This window comes from Schistocerca americana, chromosome 2 (genome assembly GCF_021461395.2).
Source record: "Schistocerca americana isolate TAMUIC-IGC-003095 chromosome 2, iqSchAmer2.1, whole genome shotgun sequence".
NCBI lineage: Eukaryota > Metazoa > Arthropoda > Insecta > Orthoptera > Acrididae > Schistocerca > Schistocerca americana.
The window spans coordinates 433,474,672-433,487,282 of record NC_060120.1 but is presented as its reverse complement, the minus strand read 5'-3'; the positions used below and the strand labels follow the sequence as shown (position 1 = coordinate 433,487,282).

Genomic DNA, 12,611 nt, shown 5'->3' with positions numbered 1-12,611 from the left:
ATGCTTAGGAATGGGAATGACAATGGGCTCAGACCAGCAAGTGGGAAATGTGCCATTTGTGCAAATGCGACTATATGTACGGAGGAGAAAACGTTGCATGTTGAAGCTCTCTCACACTAAAAGGTGTATAGCAACACTCACAATTCAGGGAAGAGAAAAATATCGTCCTTGCCTGTGCCACCTGTTTCGGAGGGAGGAAGGAAGGATGGTAGCGACTGGAACTCAAAATGTCTGCAAAATATCGGCCCAAGGTGTTGGAGATAACAAGAGGGTCTACAATGACATTGTCCGCTATGTTCAGACTACAAACCAGGGAATGAACAGTGTTTCCTGAAAGCTGACAGAGATTACCTCAAACAACAGAAGAGGGAGTAGAAGAAATAAAAGAGTTTTGAAAAGAAAGCCAAACTTTTTTTTTTTTACTATCCCTATAAATGCAGCGACACTTCACACATAGCTGTTTATAACGGATACAGTGTGCCATTGTGGGATGGCATTTAAAATCATAGAGAGCTCGTCTGCATGTGCGGAGCATGCCTCAGTCCACCAGGGAACAGGGGCATGTCACGGTGAAGAAGAAGTGCGAGGTATGGAACATCCCACGGCAGTAAAGATAGAGTTTGAAGGTATTCTACCTGGTCATCAATGCAGAGGAACTGGTGTTCACTGTAAGTGGCCATTAAGGAGTACAGCTGCCAGTCAGCTATGGAAAGCTGCTAGCTGGTTGAAGGCACAGATGGGATAGGCATCAGCAAACACATGATGCAGGGGAAATCGTCACTCAAGTGCGTGTCAGAGAGATTGGACCACTCAGGATGACAAATAAGGAGAGCAGTACAGATCGAAAGGTCCAAGTGGGAAAAGGATTGTATGGAATCTGAAAGAAATGTGGGTGTACACATGTTCAAACAGATTAGATTGAGCAGGTTGAAGATATCTGCTAGAAGAAACCCTCTCGGACAGGGGTGTGGAGAGCCCCAAAGGAGATGGTAGGAACTGAAGTCACCAAGCAGTAAAAAAGAAGGAGGAAGTTGAGCAATAGGTTGCAAAATGTCTGCCCAAGTGACAGCAGAAGATGAGGGTGAGTCGACGTTGCAGAAAGAGAAGGTGAAATCGGGAAGGAAAGGACAGACAACATTAGCCTGATGCTGGTTGTGCTAGGAAATGACGGTGCGACTATAGATGCTGTCCCGAATGAGCAACATGACTCCTCTATGAGCTGCGGTCCCTGCCTCAGGGGTAAAGTCAAAATAGACTGAAGTGAGGCGTGAGAGGTGGAAGCGATCATGAGGGTGTAATTTTGTTTTCTGGAGGCTGAAAACAATAGGACAATATGATCACAAAAGGAGCTGTAATTCAACCCTATTGGATACCACACCACAAATGTTCCATTGGAGAAGAACCATATCCGAATGATAGACAGGAGATGGGTCAAATAAGGGAGCAGTCACTGTGGTGGCTGCTGGGTCCAGAATGCGAATGTGCACAATGACCAGGTTCAGAAGCCGGAGGATCTTGGTCCATTAGTTCGACAGAGGCGTCGGTATTCACCACCGGTTGGCCAGCAGACTGGTTGTTAGTGATGCGTCCCGGTGAAAAGGTTAGCCGGGTGAGGGTATCGTATGGTGACACCGTTTGAAAAGAATGGTAGAGTGGAGAAGGGGAAGATTGTTTGCCTTTGTTTGACTGCTTAGAACCTTGGTGTTTGTCAGGTGCAGACCCAGACATTGGCTGGCTAGATGTGCGCCGGAACTCATCGCAGGATTACTCCTTTTTGGATTTCCATGCTTCTGTTTGTGAGGCATGCAATTTCGCTGGATCAGGTGGAGGTTTGTTGGTATGGAGTGCACCCATAGCAGGTGAAGATGTGACCCTGGAGTTGGACGATTTCACAACCATGGCACAAAACTGGATGTCACAAGTCTGTGTAGTCATGTCCTCCGTAGATCAGGGTGTAGCAAGAACTGTAGTATAATTGCCTGAGTGTGGTGCACTAGGTTTGCGGCTACCTAACATTTTCCTAGCAATGTGAATAAGAACTTCTTCCTTCACCCAGATCTCCCGAGTGGCTCACTCATCGAGATAGATTGGACAATCACAGGAGGGAGCAGCATGATGACCCTTGCAGTTGCTACTGTGAGAGGAAGGAGGTGGACACAGACCCTCATGAGCATCCCCGCTGCAGGTTATGCATTTGATCGCATTTTCAGAAGATTCAGGGGTGTGGCTGTAGTGTTGATATCAACAGCAACATGTGAGATTTGGAATATATGGTCTGACAGTAATAGTTTCATAGCCTACCTTAATTTTTGATTGAAATATCACATGCTGAAATGTGAGGAATAGGGTGCAGGTTGGCACTAATCTCTTCTCAACCCTTTTCATAACACTGTGAATTGCAGTCACTCTCTAGTCAGTGACATACGCTGCGATTTCGGCCTTGATCAGGCCATCAAGTAGCCGAGTGTATATGACACCACGGGAGGAATTCAAAGTATGGTGGGCCTCTACTTTAACAGTATAGCCATGGAGAAGTGTTGCATTAAGCAGTTTCTGTGCTTCTCTGAAAGCAAGGTACCATTTCACAACCAAGAGCAGGATATCACAGGACTGGCAACATGATCTACACCCCTCTGAATAATAAATGGATTAACTGTTGTGAAACTGTGACCATCATCTGTGCATGACACCAAGTGGTATCGGGGTGCAGCCAAGAAAGGCCTCAATTCTTTCATCTCAACCAGTTTACGTTTTTGAGATGAGGAACTCATCGCAGAAAAATCACCCATGATTTCCAGTACATCCAATGGTGCATTCCTTCCTGCAGGGGCCGCCCTTCAGGGGGGCTCAGCCACCTTAGGTGATTGTCCTCACCTCAGGTCACACCTCCCGAACTCCAGACAGAGGGGCCAATCAGCAAAGAGGAAGGTACCAGCTCAGGCAATCATCCCTGTCTGGGCATGGCCTTTAGCAGGGTGTACATACGAGCCCTATTGTCGGCCTGGGGCTGGGAATTACTCGTTACCCAGTCATCTTTTACATGTGAAACATGAGCTGGCCTTCAGGAATGCACAGGGAGGAAGAAGAAGAAAAGGAAAAAGAGAGACCCCACATGCCAAAGTGGAGGAAGGGTAAGAAAAGGAAGGACAGGGAAAGAAAGACAGGTGGACAAGGTGAATCCGTGCACTGTTTTACAAAGATATTTGGTTTCCCGAAGAAGGAATACGACTCGGTCCCTAAGGGAGGGGAAAATAATAGCAATAGGAAGGACATGCAGAACAGAAAGGGAAGTAGCACTGCAAAGGCTAGGGCCCCCTGGTAGCCAAGCATGTACCCACCAAAGAGTGGTGGGCCCCCTGGAGGGTTTCACATGCTTTTAATATGAAATTGGGCGCGTCATCAAGGTCAACTTGACATTTTATTGCTTAATGATTTAATTTTACTTATAATTTCATCAAGATTTGTTTCATAAGCATATACAGAGGCATCCAACCATCAATTTGCTTGGAAGAACTTGGGACTGATCCTTCACAGTTTACCTGAATGAGGTCTTCAGCTAGTGATGTGAAGTACATAGAATTTTGTCGCAACAAATTTTGGGTCAGTGACTTTTAGCCCTCAAGTGTTAATGATATTTTTTTCCTTTCTTTCTTCTTTTCTTTTGGTACCGAGCTACAAGTTTCTTTCTTTATAACTCTCCTGAAAGATAAAAGTATGCAGTAGTAACACCTAGTTATATAAGTGGATATAAACAACTGTCCTCTAATCATCGTACAATCTCCCTCCTACCTGTGCTCCCAAAATATTTTGAGAAGGTAGGTTATAGCAGAATATGAACCATCTTCCTGGGAATGATAGGTCAACAGAATAAATAAAGACAGACAGAGAGACTGAGTGTGTTCATATTACTGCTCAATGCACCTGACAGTTCAGTAGTAAGAAAGTCTTTTTCGCCATACGCTGCGTCAGGGAAATTCCTTGCCTTCGTGCATCAGTTCAACAAGTCAGATGGACAATATTTACATGAATCATTTATGGATGAATGGAAAAACTGGTAGAAGCTGACCTAGGGGAAGAACAATTGGCGTTCTAGAGAAATGAAGAATGACCAAGGTGATATTATGTTACAAGAAGACTGAAGAAAGGCGGACCAACATTAAGCATTTGTAGGTGTAGAGAAAGCTTTGACAGGACCTGTAATACATTCTTCGAAATTTTGAAGGTAGAAGATATAAAATACAGGAGCATAAGGTTGAAGGACATTAAACAAAAGAACTGGATGAGAAATGAGCAAGGGTGAATTTTAAAAGAAGCAGAGAAGAAATTTGGTGAAGCAATTTAGGTTCAGACAGAAGAAACAAAAACTTTGAGGCATCCTGTTGCAGAACGTAAAGGACGTGGAAGATTAGTTTAATGAGTGGATAATGACTTGGAAACAGGTTAGAACATGAATATCAACTAAAGTAAAACAAGGGCCATGGAGTGTAGTCTATGTAAATCAGGCAGTGTAGAGGGAATTATATTAGAAAATGAGACACTAAAAGTAGAAGATGAGTTTTGCTATTTTGGAAGGTGATTGAAGCAGATAGAATGTAAAGCACCAATGGACAACAGCAAGAAAATAACTTCTGAAAACAAGAAATCTGTTAATATCTGAATTTATGTATTAGGAGGTCGTATATGGAAGTATTTGTCTCAAGAGTAAGCTTGTAGAGAAGTAAAACGTGGACAATAAACAGTTAAGATAAGAAGACAACAAAAGCTTTTGAAATGTGGTGCTACAAAAGAATGCAGAAAATTAGATGGTTAGATCACATAACTAATGAGATGGTACAGAATCAAACTGGTAGAAAAAGAAATTTATGGTCCCACTTGACCAACAGAAGAGATCAGTTGATATAACACATTCTGAAATTTGAAGGAATTGCTGGTTTGGTAATGGAAGGAAGTTTCGAGAAGACCACAGCTTAACTACAGAATGCAGTTTCAAGTGGATGTAGGTTGAAGTAATTATACAGCACTGATGAAGAGGCTTGCACAAGATAGACTGGCAACTTTGAACTGAAGACTGCAATGACAACAACAATGACGACAAAGACAGCAGCAGCTGCTGCAAATTTATTTATTTACTGAAAAGAGACTACTCAACTTCTGTACTGGTGAAGAAGAAATGTCTAAGTTGGCTAAAGGAAAAAGTGATCAGAACACCATTGCTTCAAATTAAGGCTGTCATGACAAACAATTGTTCGCTTGGCTGCTGGGGATGTGCCAGTGTAATATTTTTTTCAGGGCAAGATTCTGTCATGTAGTTCAACAACCCATTGACGTTATTGTCTCATAATAAATACTAGAGTTTGTCAATGGCTTTTTATCTGTCAACTATATGTAGTAATATTTCTGAATTTGCTGGAAATTTGGGAACAGCATTAACACTGCAACTCAAGCGATTCAGCAGACTCTAGCATCGTGCCTTTGCAGCTGATTTATGGACAGAAATTTAAACAAAATTAGAAATATTAATTGTTGTAGCAAGTTATCAGGTTGTGATACTTTACCAAGCTGTCATCCACAGGTCTTGCAATCCCAAGCAACAAGAATCAAAAGAACTTGCTCCAGTTTGTTGGCATGGTAAATATCAACGGACTGCCAGGTTTTTAAATTGATTTTCAATCCAGTATCTGACCATGTAAGGCATCAGCAAGATTCCTATTTGCAGGGGTCTCAATTTGTTTGGGTACTGGGAAAGGTGGGAGGCTGTCACAACATTAATAAGACAGAAATTAATGAGAAAACAAAAGCAAATATACATTCCGAAATGTGAATTGAACAAAAGATCATAGTAAGCCAAAGACAGCCTTCACTGACAGCACAAAATGACAAACAACATAGATAACATATACTGAATCATAGCTAGATATACAAGACTACAATAAAATCTAAGAGAGAATAGTGATCCAACAGAAGCAGAGCAAGGCGATGAAGAGGGAGATTTCAGTGAATCTTACCATGTTCCTGGTACCACTTCTTTGCAGTCAGAGAACTAGATACCTGAGCTTCACAAGTAAATGAAATGGTGTGTGAACTAAAACAACATTGTTGTGTTCTGTTCAAAGGAAAAAACAGCTAAAATGCTACTACTACATGGCAGCAATGTCTACAGCAAGATGAGGTTGTGAACAGAAATGATGCTGTGCAGCTGCTGGTCCATCTTAACACTCAAACAGAATGGAGATATGTCAACAGGTAAGCCTTTTAGGACTGACCAGTGTCACACTAAGGTATTCTTCAGACTTAGAAAAAAGCACCACTGCTATTATATGGGAGGCTGTGGAGCTGGAGACAGCCTGCTGAGAAATAAGTGCATGTGCCAGTCTTGGGAATGTTGGTAAGATGTGGTTTTTCAATTAATACCTTTTTCTCACAGTTTCACCAAGTTGTATCTGAAATATAACAAAGGATCTGAAACTTCCTGGCAGATTAAAACTGGGTGCCGGACCGAGACTCGAACTCGGTACCCTTGCCTTTCGCGGGCAAGTGCTCTACCAACTGAGCTACCCAAGCACGGCTCACGCCCCGTCCTCACAGCTTTACTTCTGCCAGTACCTCATCTCCTACTTTCCAAACTTGACAGAAGTTCTCCTGCGAACCTTGCAGACCTAGCACTCCTGAAAGAGAGGATATTGTGGAGACATGGCTTAGCCACAGTCTGGAGGATGTTTCCAGAATGAGATTTTCACTCTGCAGCAGAGCGTGTGCTGATATGAAACTTCCTGGCAGACTAAAACTGTGTGCAGGACCGAGACTTGAACTCGGGACCTTTGCCTTTCACAGGCAAGGAGAGCTTCTGTAAAGTTTGGAAAGTAGGAGACGAGGTACTGGCAGAAATAAAGTTGTTAGGACGGGGCGTGAGTCATGCTTGGGTAGCTCAGGTGGTACAACACTTGCCCGCGAAAGGCAAAGGTCCCGAGTTCGAGTCTTGGTGCAGCACACAGTTTTAATCTGCCAGGAAGATCATATCAGCACACACTCTGCTGCAGAGTGAAAATCTCATTCTGGAACAAAGGATCTATTACATTCACCTTCACTACATAAATCTGTTGGTAAAATGACTAAGACATTTAAAATAACCACAGTGTCACTTAAAGAGGGAGGGTTTAACAGTTTATAACTGATCTTCTAAACTCATTAAAAGAAAACAGTACATAAATAAGCTATTTTAAACTTTCAAAGAGTACACTAATGAAAAGAGACTGTACCAAATTACCGGGCCACTGAAGACAATTCATCCAACATTTTATACATTTTGCACTGCTACAGTATTACTTTTGCACATCTGGTGGAGTTATTAACCCTTCTTCGCCTTAAACGTGTCAGTTCCTGTCCGGCTGGTGTGGGAAAGGATAATACAGTGCAAGCGGCTGGGATCTGGGCACTTTCACGATGATGCCTTCTGAGAGATGTCTGGGACCAATGGTGGTGATGGTGCTGGATCTGGAGCATCCTGTATAAGCCTAGAGACCTCTGGAAATGGAGGCATCCCTGCACACTTCCCAACCTCTATACCTGTTATCTTGGGCTTCCCTTCCTCCTTCCGTTTCATCATTCACCTCACCCAGTCCACATTTGAGGAAATTTATTCAGATACATCATAATATATGGGAACATATTTATGTAAGTGCTCTGTAAATTGTGTGTCACCAAATGAGCATGTACAAATAATCAATCCCTGCTACAAATGTCTTTAGTACAGTGACTTCAATTGTTTTCTGTACTCTCTCACAGCTGAACACAGGTTATTCTTCATTTTTCAGAGGCAATTTTTCCATTCATATTCCAAGAGGGTCCCCTGAAACTCTACACATTCCATTTTTATTACCAAAATGTGGCACTTTCTTACACTGGAAATCTTTCTCATAAAATTACACAAGTGGCAGAGGTAGAAGAATGAGTAGCTGCATCAAACCCATAGCAACTGTTAGGGATCCCCTTTCACTGACTGTACTATAGGTATTTTAACAACAACACAGCAAGCTACATATTTTCTAGTGTGTGTGTGTGTGTGTGTGTGTGTGTGTGTGTGTAATAAAAAACCGAGGTATTTGCGCACTTACCCAATGGTATTAAATACATGTCAGGTGTCAGAGCTAAATTTGAAAGTAAGCTACATAAATTAAGGTAATAACCTGTAGGTTGAGCGACTCCACATAATGACATGCTGACTGCTTTATGTATTTTGCACAAATCTGTGACTCTCAATATTCAGTGGAAGACTTCAGTCATGAATCTAATAAAAGAAATTATTTTTGTCAGGATTTGATGTATTGTGAGCGCCGCACTATAAATCTAAATGTTTGGAGTCAATCGCCAGTTCGCCCCACGTCTTCTTCTGATGTGACTTTTACTTGTGGCAATACCTTGCATTTACTAATCAGGACTAAGCGGTGAAAAAGCACTGAGGTGTTCACACTGGGTGATTGATGATTGTTTTATTTATCAACAATATAACATTACAACTAGAAATATTAAAAAAAAATTGTTAATTTGCTTATCGCTATAATGACACTGACATTCTGAAATCATTTAAATTACAAAACAAATACTACAATTCAAACACCTATTTTCTGATATTCCAATCCTGAAAGAATTATGGCACATCTTTTAACAGAGCTTTAGCAAACAGTTCAAAACATTCACTTTTTATTTACTGCTTCATCCTCTGACCATTCACAGTAACGTAAACTCAATACTACTTATTCTCTAGGAGGTGTTCGTACAGCATGTCAGGCACATTACAAATATATCTGCCATGAACTTTGGAGTCCGGCAGTTTTCACAAATGTAGTAACAGGAAAGATGTGATATGCTTCTCAATTTGAAACATCATGTAACAACCCATAGTGCTTTACTGTGAGACACAGGAGGTGAATGTTTCATTTTTGTGGTAGCTGTGCAGATTACAATTTGTTGAAAATGTGACAATTCATAAAAGTACATCAACTTAATACCACAAGGCGGTGTTGGGTCCGCACGAAACAGCGCTAGTGTGTGCTATGTGTGTATCCCAAATGAACCTTATTTGTAAGGGGAGAAGCCGGTTTTTATCTAAGTGTCGTATACAACACAGCTTTTTACGTGTGTCCTGATACTCCACCTTTGGGCTGAAAGGTTAATGGCATTATTGTTGACCAGCATTAATATGTCAATTTGAAATCATGATTTTTTTCCTACTGTCAAACTATTCATTTGTTTTTCATACAGCTTATCTTTGCAGCTCTTACCATGATCTCAAGGTAATGATCGTTGGACCGTAGTCTTTGTGGTGTATGTGCAACTTAAAGAGGTCCCTCGGTTGCTATTATTCTTTACTTCACCCTCCACGCATCCGAAAGGAATGACACGACGTCATATCATTTCACGTTTTGTTGTCCTTGTGTCTAGTTACATGCGATAATATCTAAACAAGTTCGGGAAACACTCTTCAAATGCACGTTTATAACAGCAAATGTTTTTACCTTTAGTACGGGAGTCCAATATTCTGCGACACCAAGCGCTGTTCCCTTAACAGTATTAATAACATTTTGCATCTTTGCGGCTGTGTATCAACGCTAGTACTTTATTTCCCTTCTGTCTACATCTACAAGCCGTATTATATCAAAGAGCTCATGCCCGAAAATATAACTCTCCTGTAGTTGTCATGTTATGTCAGACGTTCAAGAAATAACAGTATTCCCTAAATAACCAATCCCCAGAAACCATCAACTTCCCATGTTCAGTAACAACAATAAATAACTGTATTAATGACAACAATATGTATCACTCACACTTGCTGTACTAGACGCAATGCGGTACCTAGCAAGTAGACTGTCTGTCTTCAGCATACTGGTTTTTAACTTCAGAGCAAAGAGGTTTGGTAAACTACACAGGTGGTGGGTGACAGTTGTTTAACTTGTTTGCTTAGAAGTCGGAAATTTATAGATGCTGTATTGTGATAGAACATAGACACCACTGTCAACTAAGGATATTGAAAGGTGATTTTCGCCTGACATATCGCATGTTCAAAGTCATGGCTTGTGTTTGTATGTAAGATTTTAAATGTCATGTATTTACAAAAATAGTTTGAGGGTAATTACATGATAAGTGAAGATTTTGTTATGTCTGCAACACTTCCTGTGTTCTTTTGTTTAGTGGCAAATCAACATAGCTTGCTTCAACACCCCTTGACTGCTTGTTATTCATATTCAGGCCTATGTGATTTTCATTTTCATGGCAATCCTTCGATGTCAACCGTACAAATGTTACGTCGGTAACCCCCGAATCACCATTGAACAAGCATAATGTGACAGCTAAAGGTCTGTCCATGAGCAATTTACATAATACATTAGCTTAAATACGTTGGATTGGTTCCTGTCGAGGCTGTTCACAAGGCATGGCCTACACCTCAATAGGAAAGGGAAGGTCTGTTAGCGAAATCCATGAGGGGGGGGGGGGGGGGGGGGAGAGGACACTAGTACTCATGGATGTACCTCTTTTTTTAGACTCATATCAGTGTCCAATGAGAAGTTCAGTCAGGCAGGTGCTAAAGAGGTCCAAACTCACAAAATTCTCACAACAGGAAAGTAAATAATAATGTCACCATATTTAACCAAAATATTGGTGGATTAAAGAAAAAAGCAGATTCTCACAAAAGTAAAGTAAAAAATAATGTTACCATTTTTCACCAAAATATTCTTGGATTGAAGAATAAAGTAGATGAGCTCCTGGTTTGTTTAGATGACATTGAATCTGATAATGTAATAGATATACTATGCCTGTCTGAGCATCGCATTGTGTCTGATATGGAAAAGGTAAATATCAGTGGTTATAAACTAGATGCACATATGCGTAGAGAGAATAAGGTGAGAGTAGTAGTTGCCATATATGTCAATAGTTACCATTGTGTAAAAAGCTTAGATACAAAAAAGTTTTGTCTAGAGCAACATATAGAAGCATGTGCCTGTCAATTTAAACTGAAGGAGGGCTCTTATATAATTGTAAAAGTATATAGGTCCCCTTCAGGAAACTTTCATTTATTCCTGGAAAACTTGGATGCCTTGTTGTGCTATCTGTCAGATAGGGGAAAGCAAATTATCATTTGTGGGGACTTCAATGTTGATTCACTGAAAGAGTGTAATAGGAAGAATCACCTGGAAGTCTCGCTTGGTTCTTTCAATTTGACATCTGTCATTAATTTTCCTACTCGGGTAGTAAAGGACAGCAGCACATTGATAGATAACACTTTTATAGACCAAGATAGGTTTTAAAACATAAATTCTTGTCCTGTTGAGAATGGCTTTTCCAATGATGGTGCACAGCTAGTTACAATATATGACATAGCTCCACTCAGTAATTCAAAACTACCCTCCAAAGTTGTGCGTTCAATTAATGACTCGACAATTAGAAATTTCAGAGAAAATCTTCAGCAGTTAGATTGGGATGAGGTGTAGAAGGAACCCGATGCTAATTTAAAATATAACTTATTTCATGATACACTTGTAAGAGAATTTGAAAACTGTTTCCCCAAGAAAGTAGTTAAATCTAATTATAAGAAACCATGCAAAAAACCTTGGCTTACTAAAGGAATAAAAATATCTTGTAACCACAAAAGGGAACTGTATCTAACAACAAGAAAGCGTAATGACCCAGAAACAGAAATATTGTAAAAACTACTGTGCTACATTAAAAAAGGTTATTAAAAAGTCCAGAAGCAAGTGCATCATGTCTGAGATTAATACCTCTGATAGCAAATTCAAAACAATTTGGAATATTATTACAAGGGAGACAGGGAAACCAAGAGTACAGGATGACGGCATTACCATCAAAGCAAAGGGAAACTTGACAGACAAGAAGCCGGAAGTCGAAAACATTTTGAATAATCATTTTTTAAACGTTGTAGACAAAATAGGATCTAAATGTTCATTAGAAGAAGCAAGGGAGTTAATGGAAGAGGTCTTACCCACACCATTTGATATAATTGAAATTCCACCCACCTCTCCTTCTGAAAATTGGAAGATGATAAACTCTCTCAAGAATAAAAGCTCACATGGGATTGATGGCATTCCAGCAGGATAATAAAAGCATGTTCCCAAGAAATAAGTGGGATTCTTAGCCACATATGAAATAGCTCTCTGAAGCAGAGTATTTTCCAGATAGACTGAAGTATGCCATTGTTAAACCACTGCATAAAAAAAGGGGATATGTCTGATGTCAACTACTGCCCAATCTCTCTTCTGACTGCCTTATCCAAAATTCTTGAAAAAATAATGTATAGTAGAGTAGCTACACACCTTTCTAAAAAAAAAGTTTTAATAAAATGCTAGCTTGGCTTCCAGAAGGGTTTTTCAACAGAAGATGCTATATATACTTTCACTAGTGAAATATTAAATGCTCTGAGTAACCAGAAGTCACCCGTTGGGATTTTTTGTGACTTCTCAAAGGCTTTTGACTGTGTAAATCATGGAATACTTGTAGATAAGCTCAAGTACTGTGGTATGAATGGGACAGTGCTCAAATGGTTTAAATCATTCCTAACTGGAAGAATGCAGAAAGTTGAAAGATGCAGTTCAAATAATATG

The 12,611-nt window shown here is 40.4% G+C and overlaps 2 protein-coding genes across 3 annotated transcripts in view; one reads left to right on the top strand and one right to left on the bottom strand.

Moving 5' to 3' along the window:
- LOC124590899 (ubiquitin-like-conjugating enzyme ATG3) overlaps positions 1 to 9,791 on the bottom strand; it is an 84,161-nt gene extending 74,370 nt beyond the window's left edge. The window contains 1 exon segment of the mRNA XM_047131683.1: positions 9,513 to 9,791. Within this exon segment, the coding sequence (XP_046987639.1) occupies positions 9,513 to 9,584 (72 nt within the window). The 5' untranslated portion in view covers positions 9,585 to 9,791.
- LOC124590873 (run domain Beclin-1-interacting and cysteine-rich domain-containing protein) overlaps positions 9,542 to 12,611 on the top strand; it is a 209,883-nt gene continuing 206,813 nt past the window's right edge. For both annotated transcript variants that reach the window (XM_047131682.1, XM_047131681.1), the window contains exon 1: positions 9,542 to 10,028. The gene's annotated coding sequence lies outside the window, so the exon portion shown is untranslated. The remainder of the gene's footprint in view (positions 10,029 to 12,611) is intronic.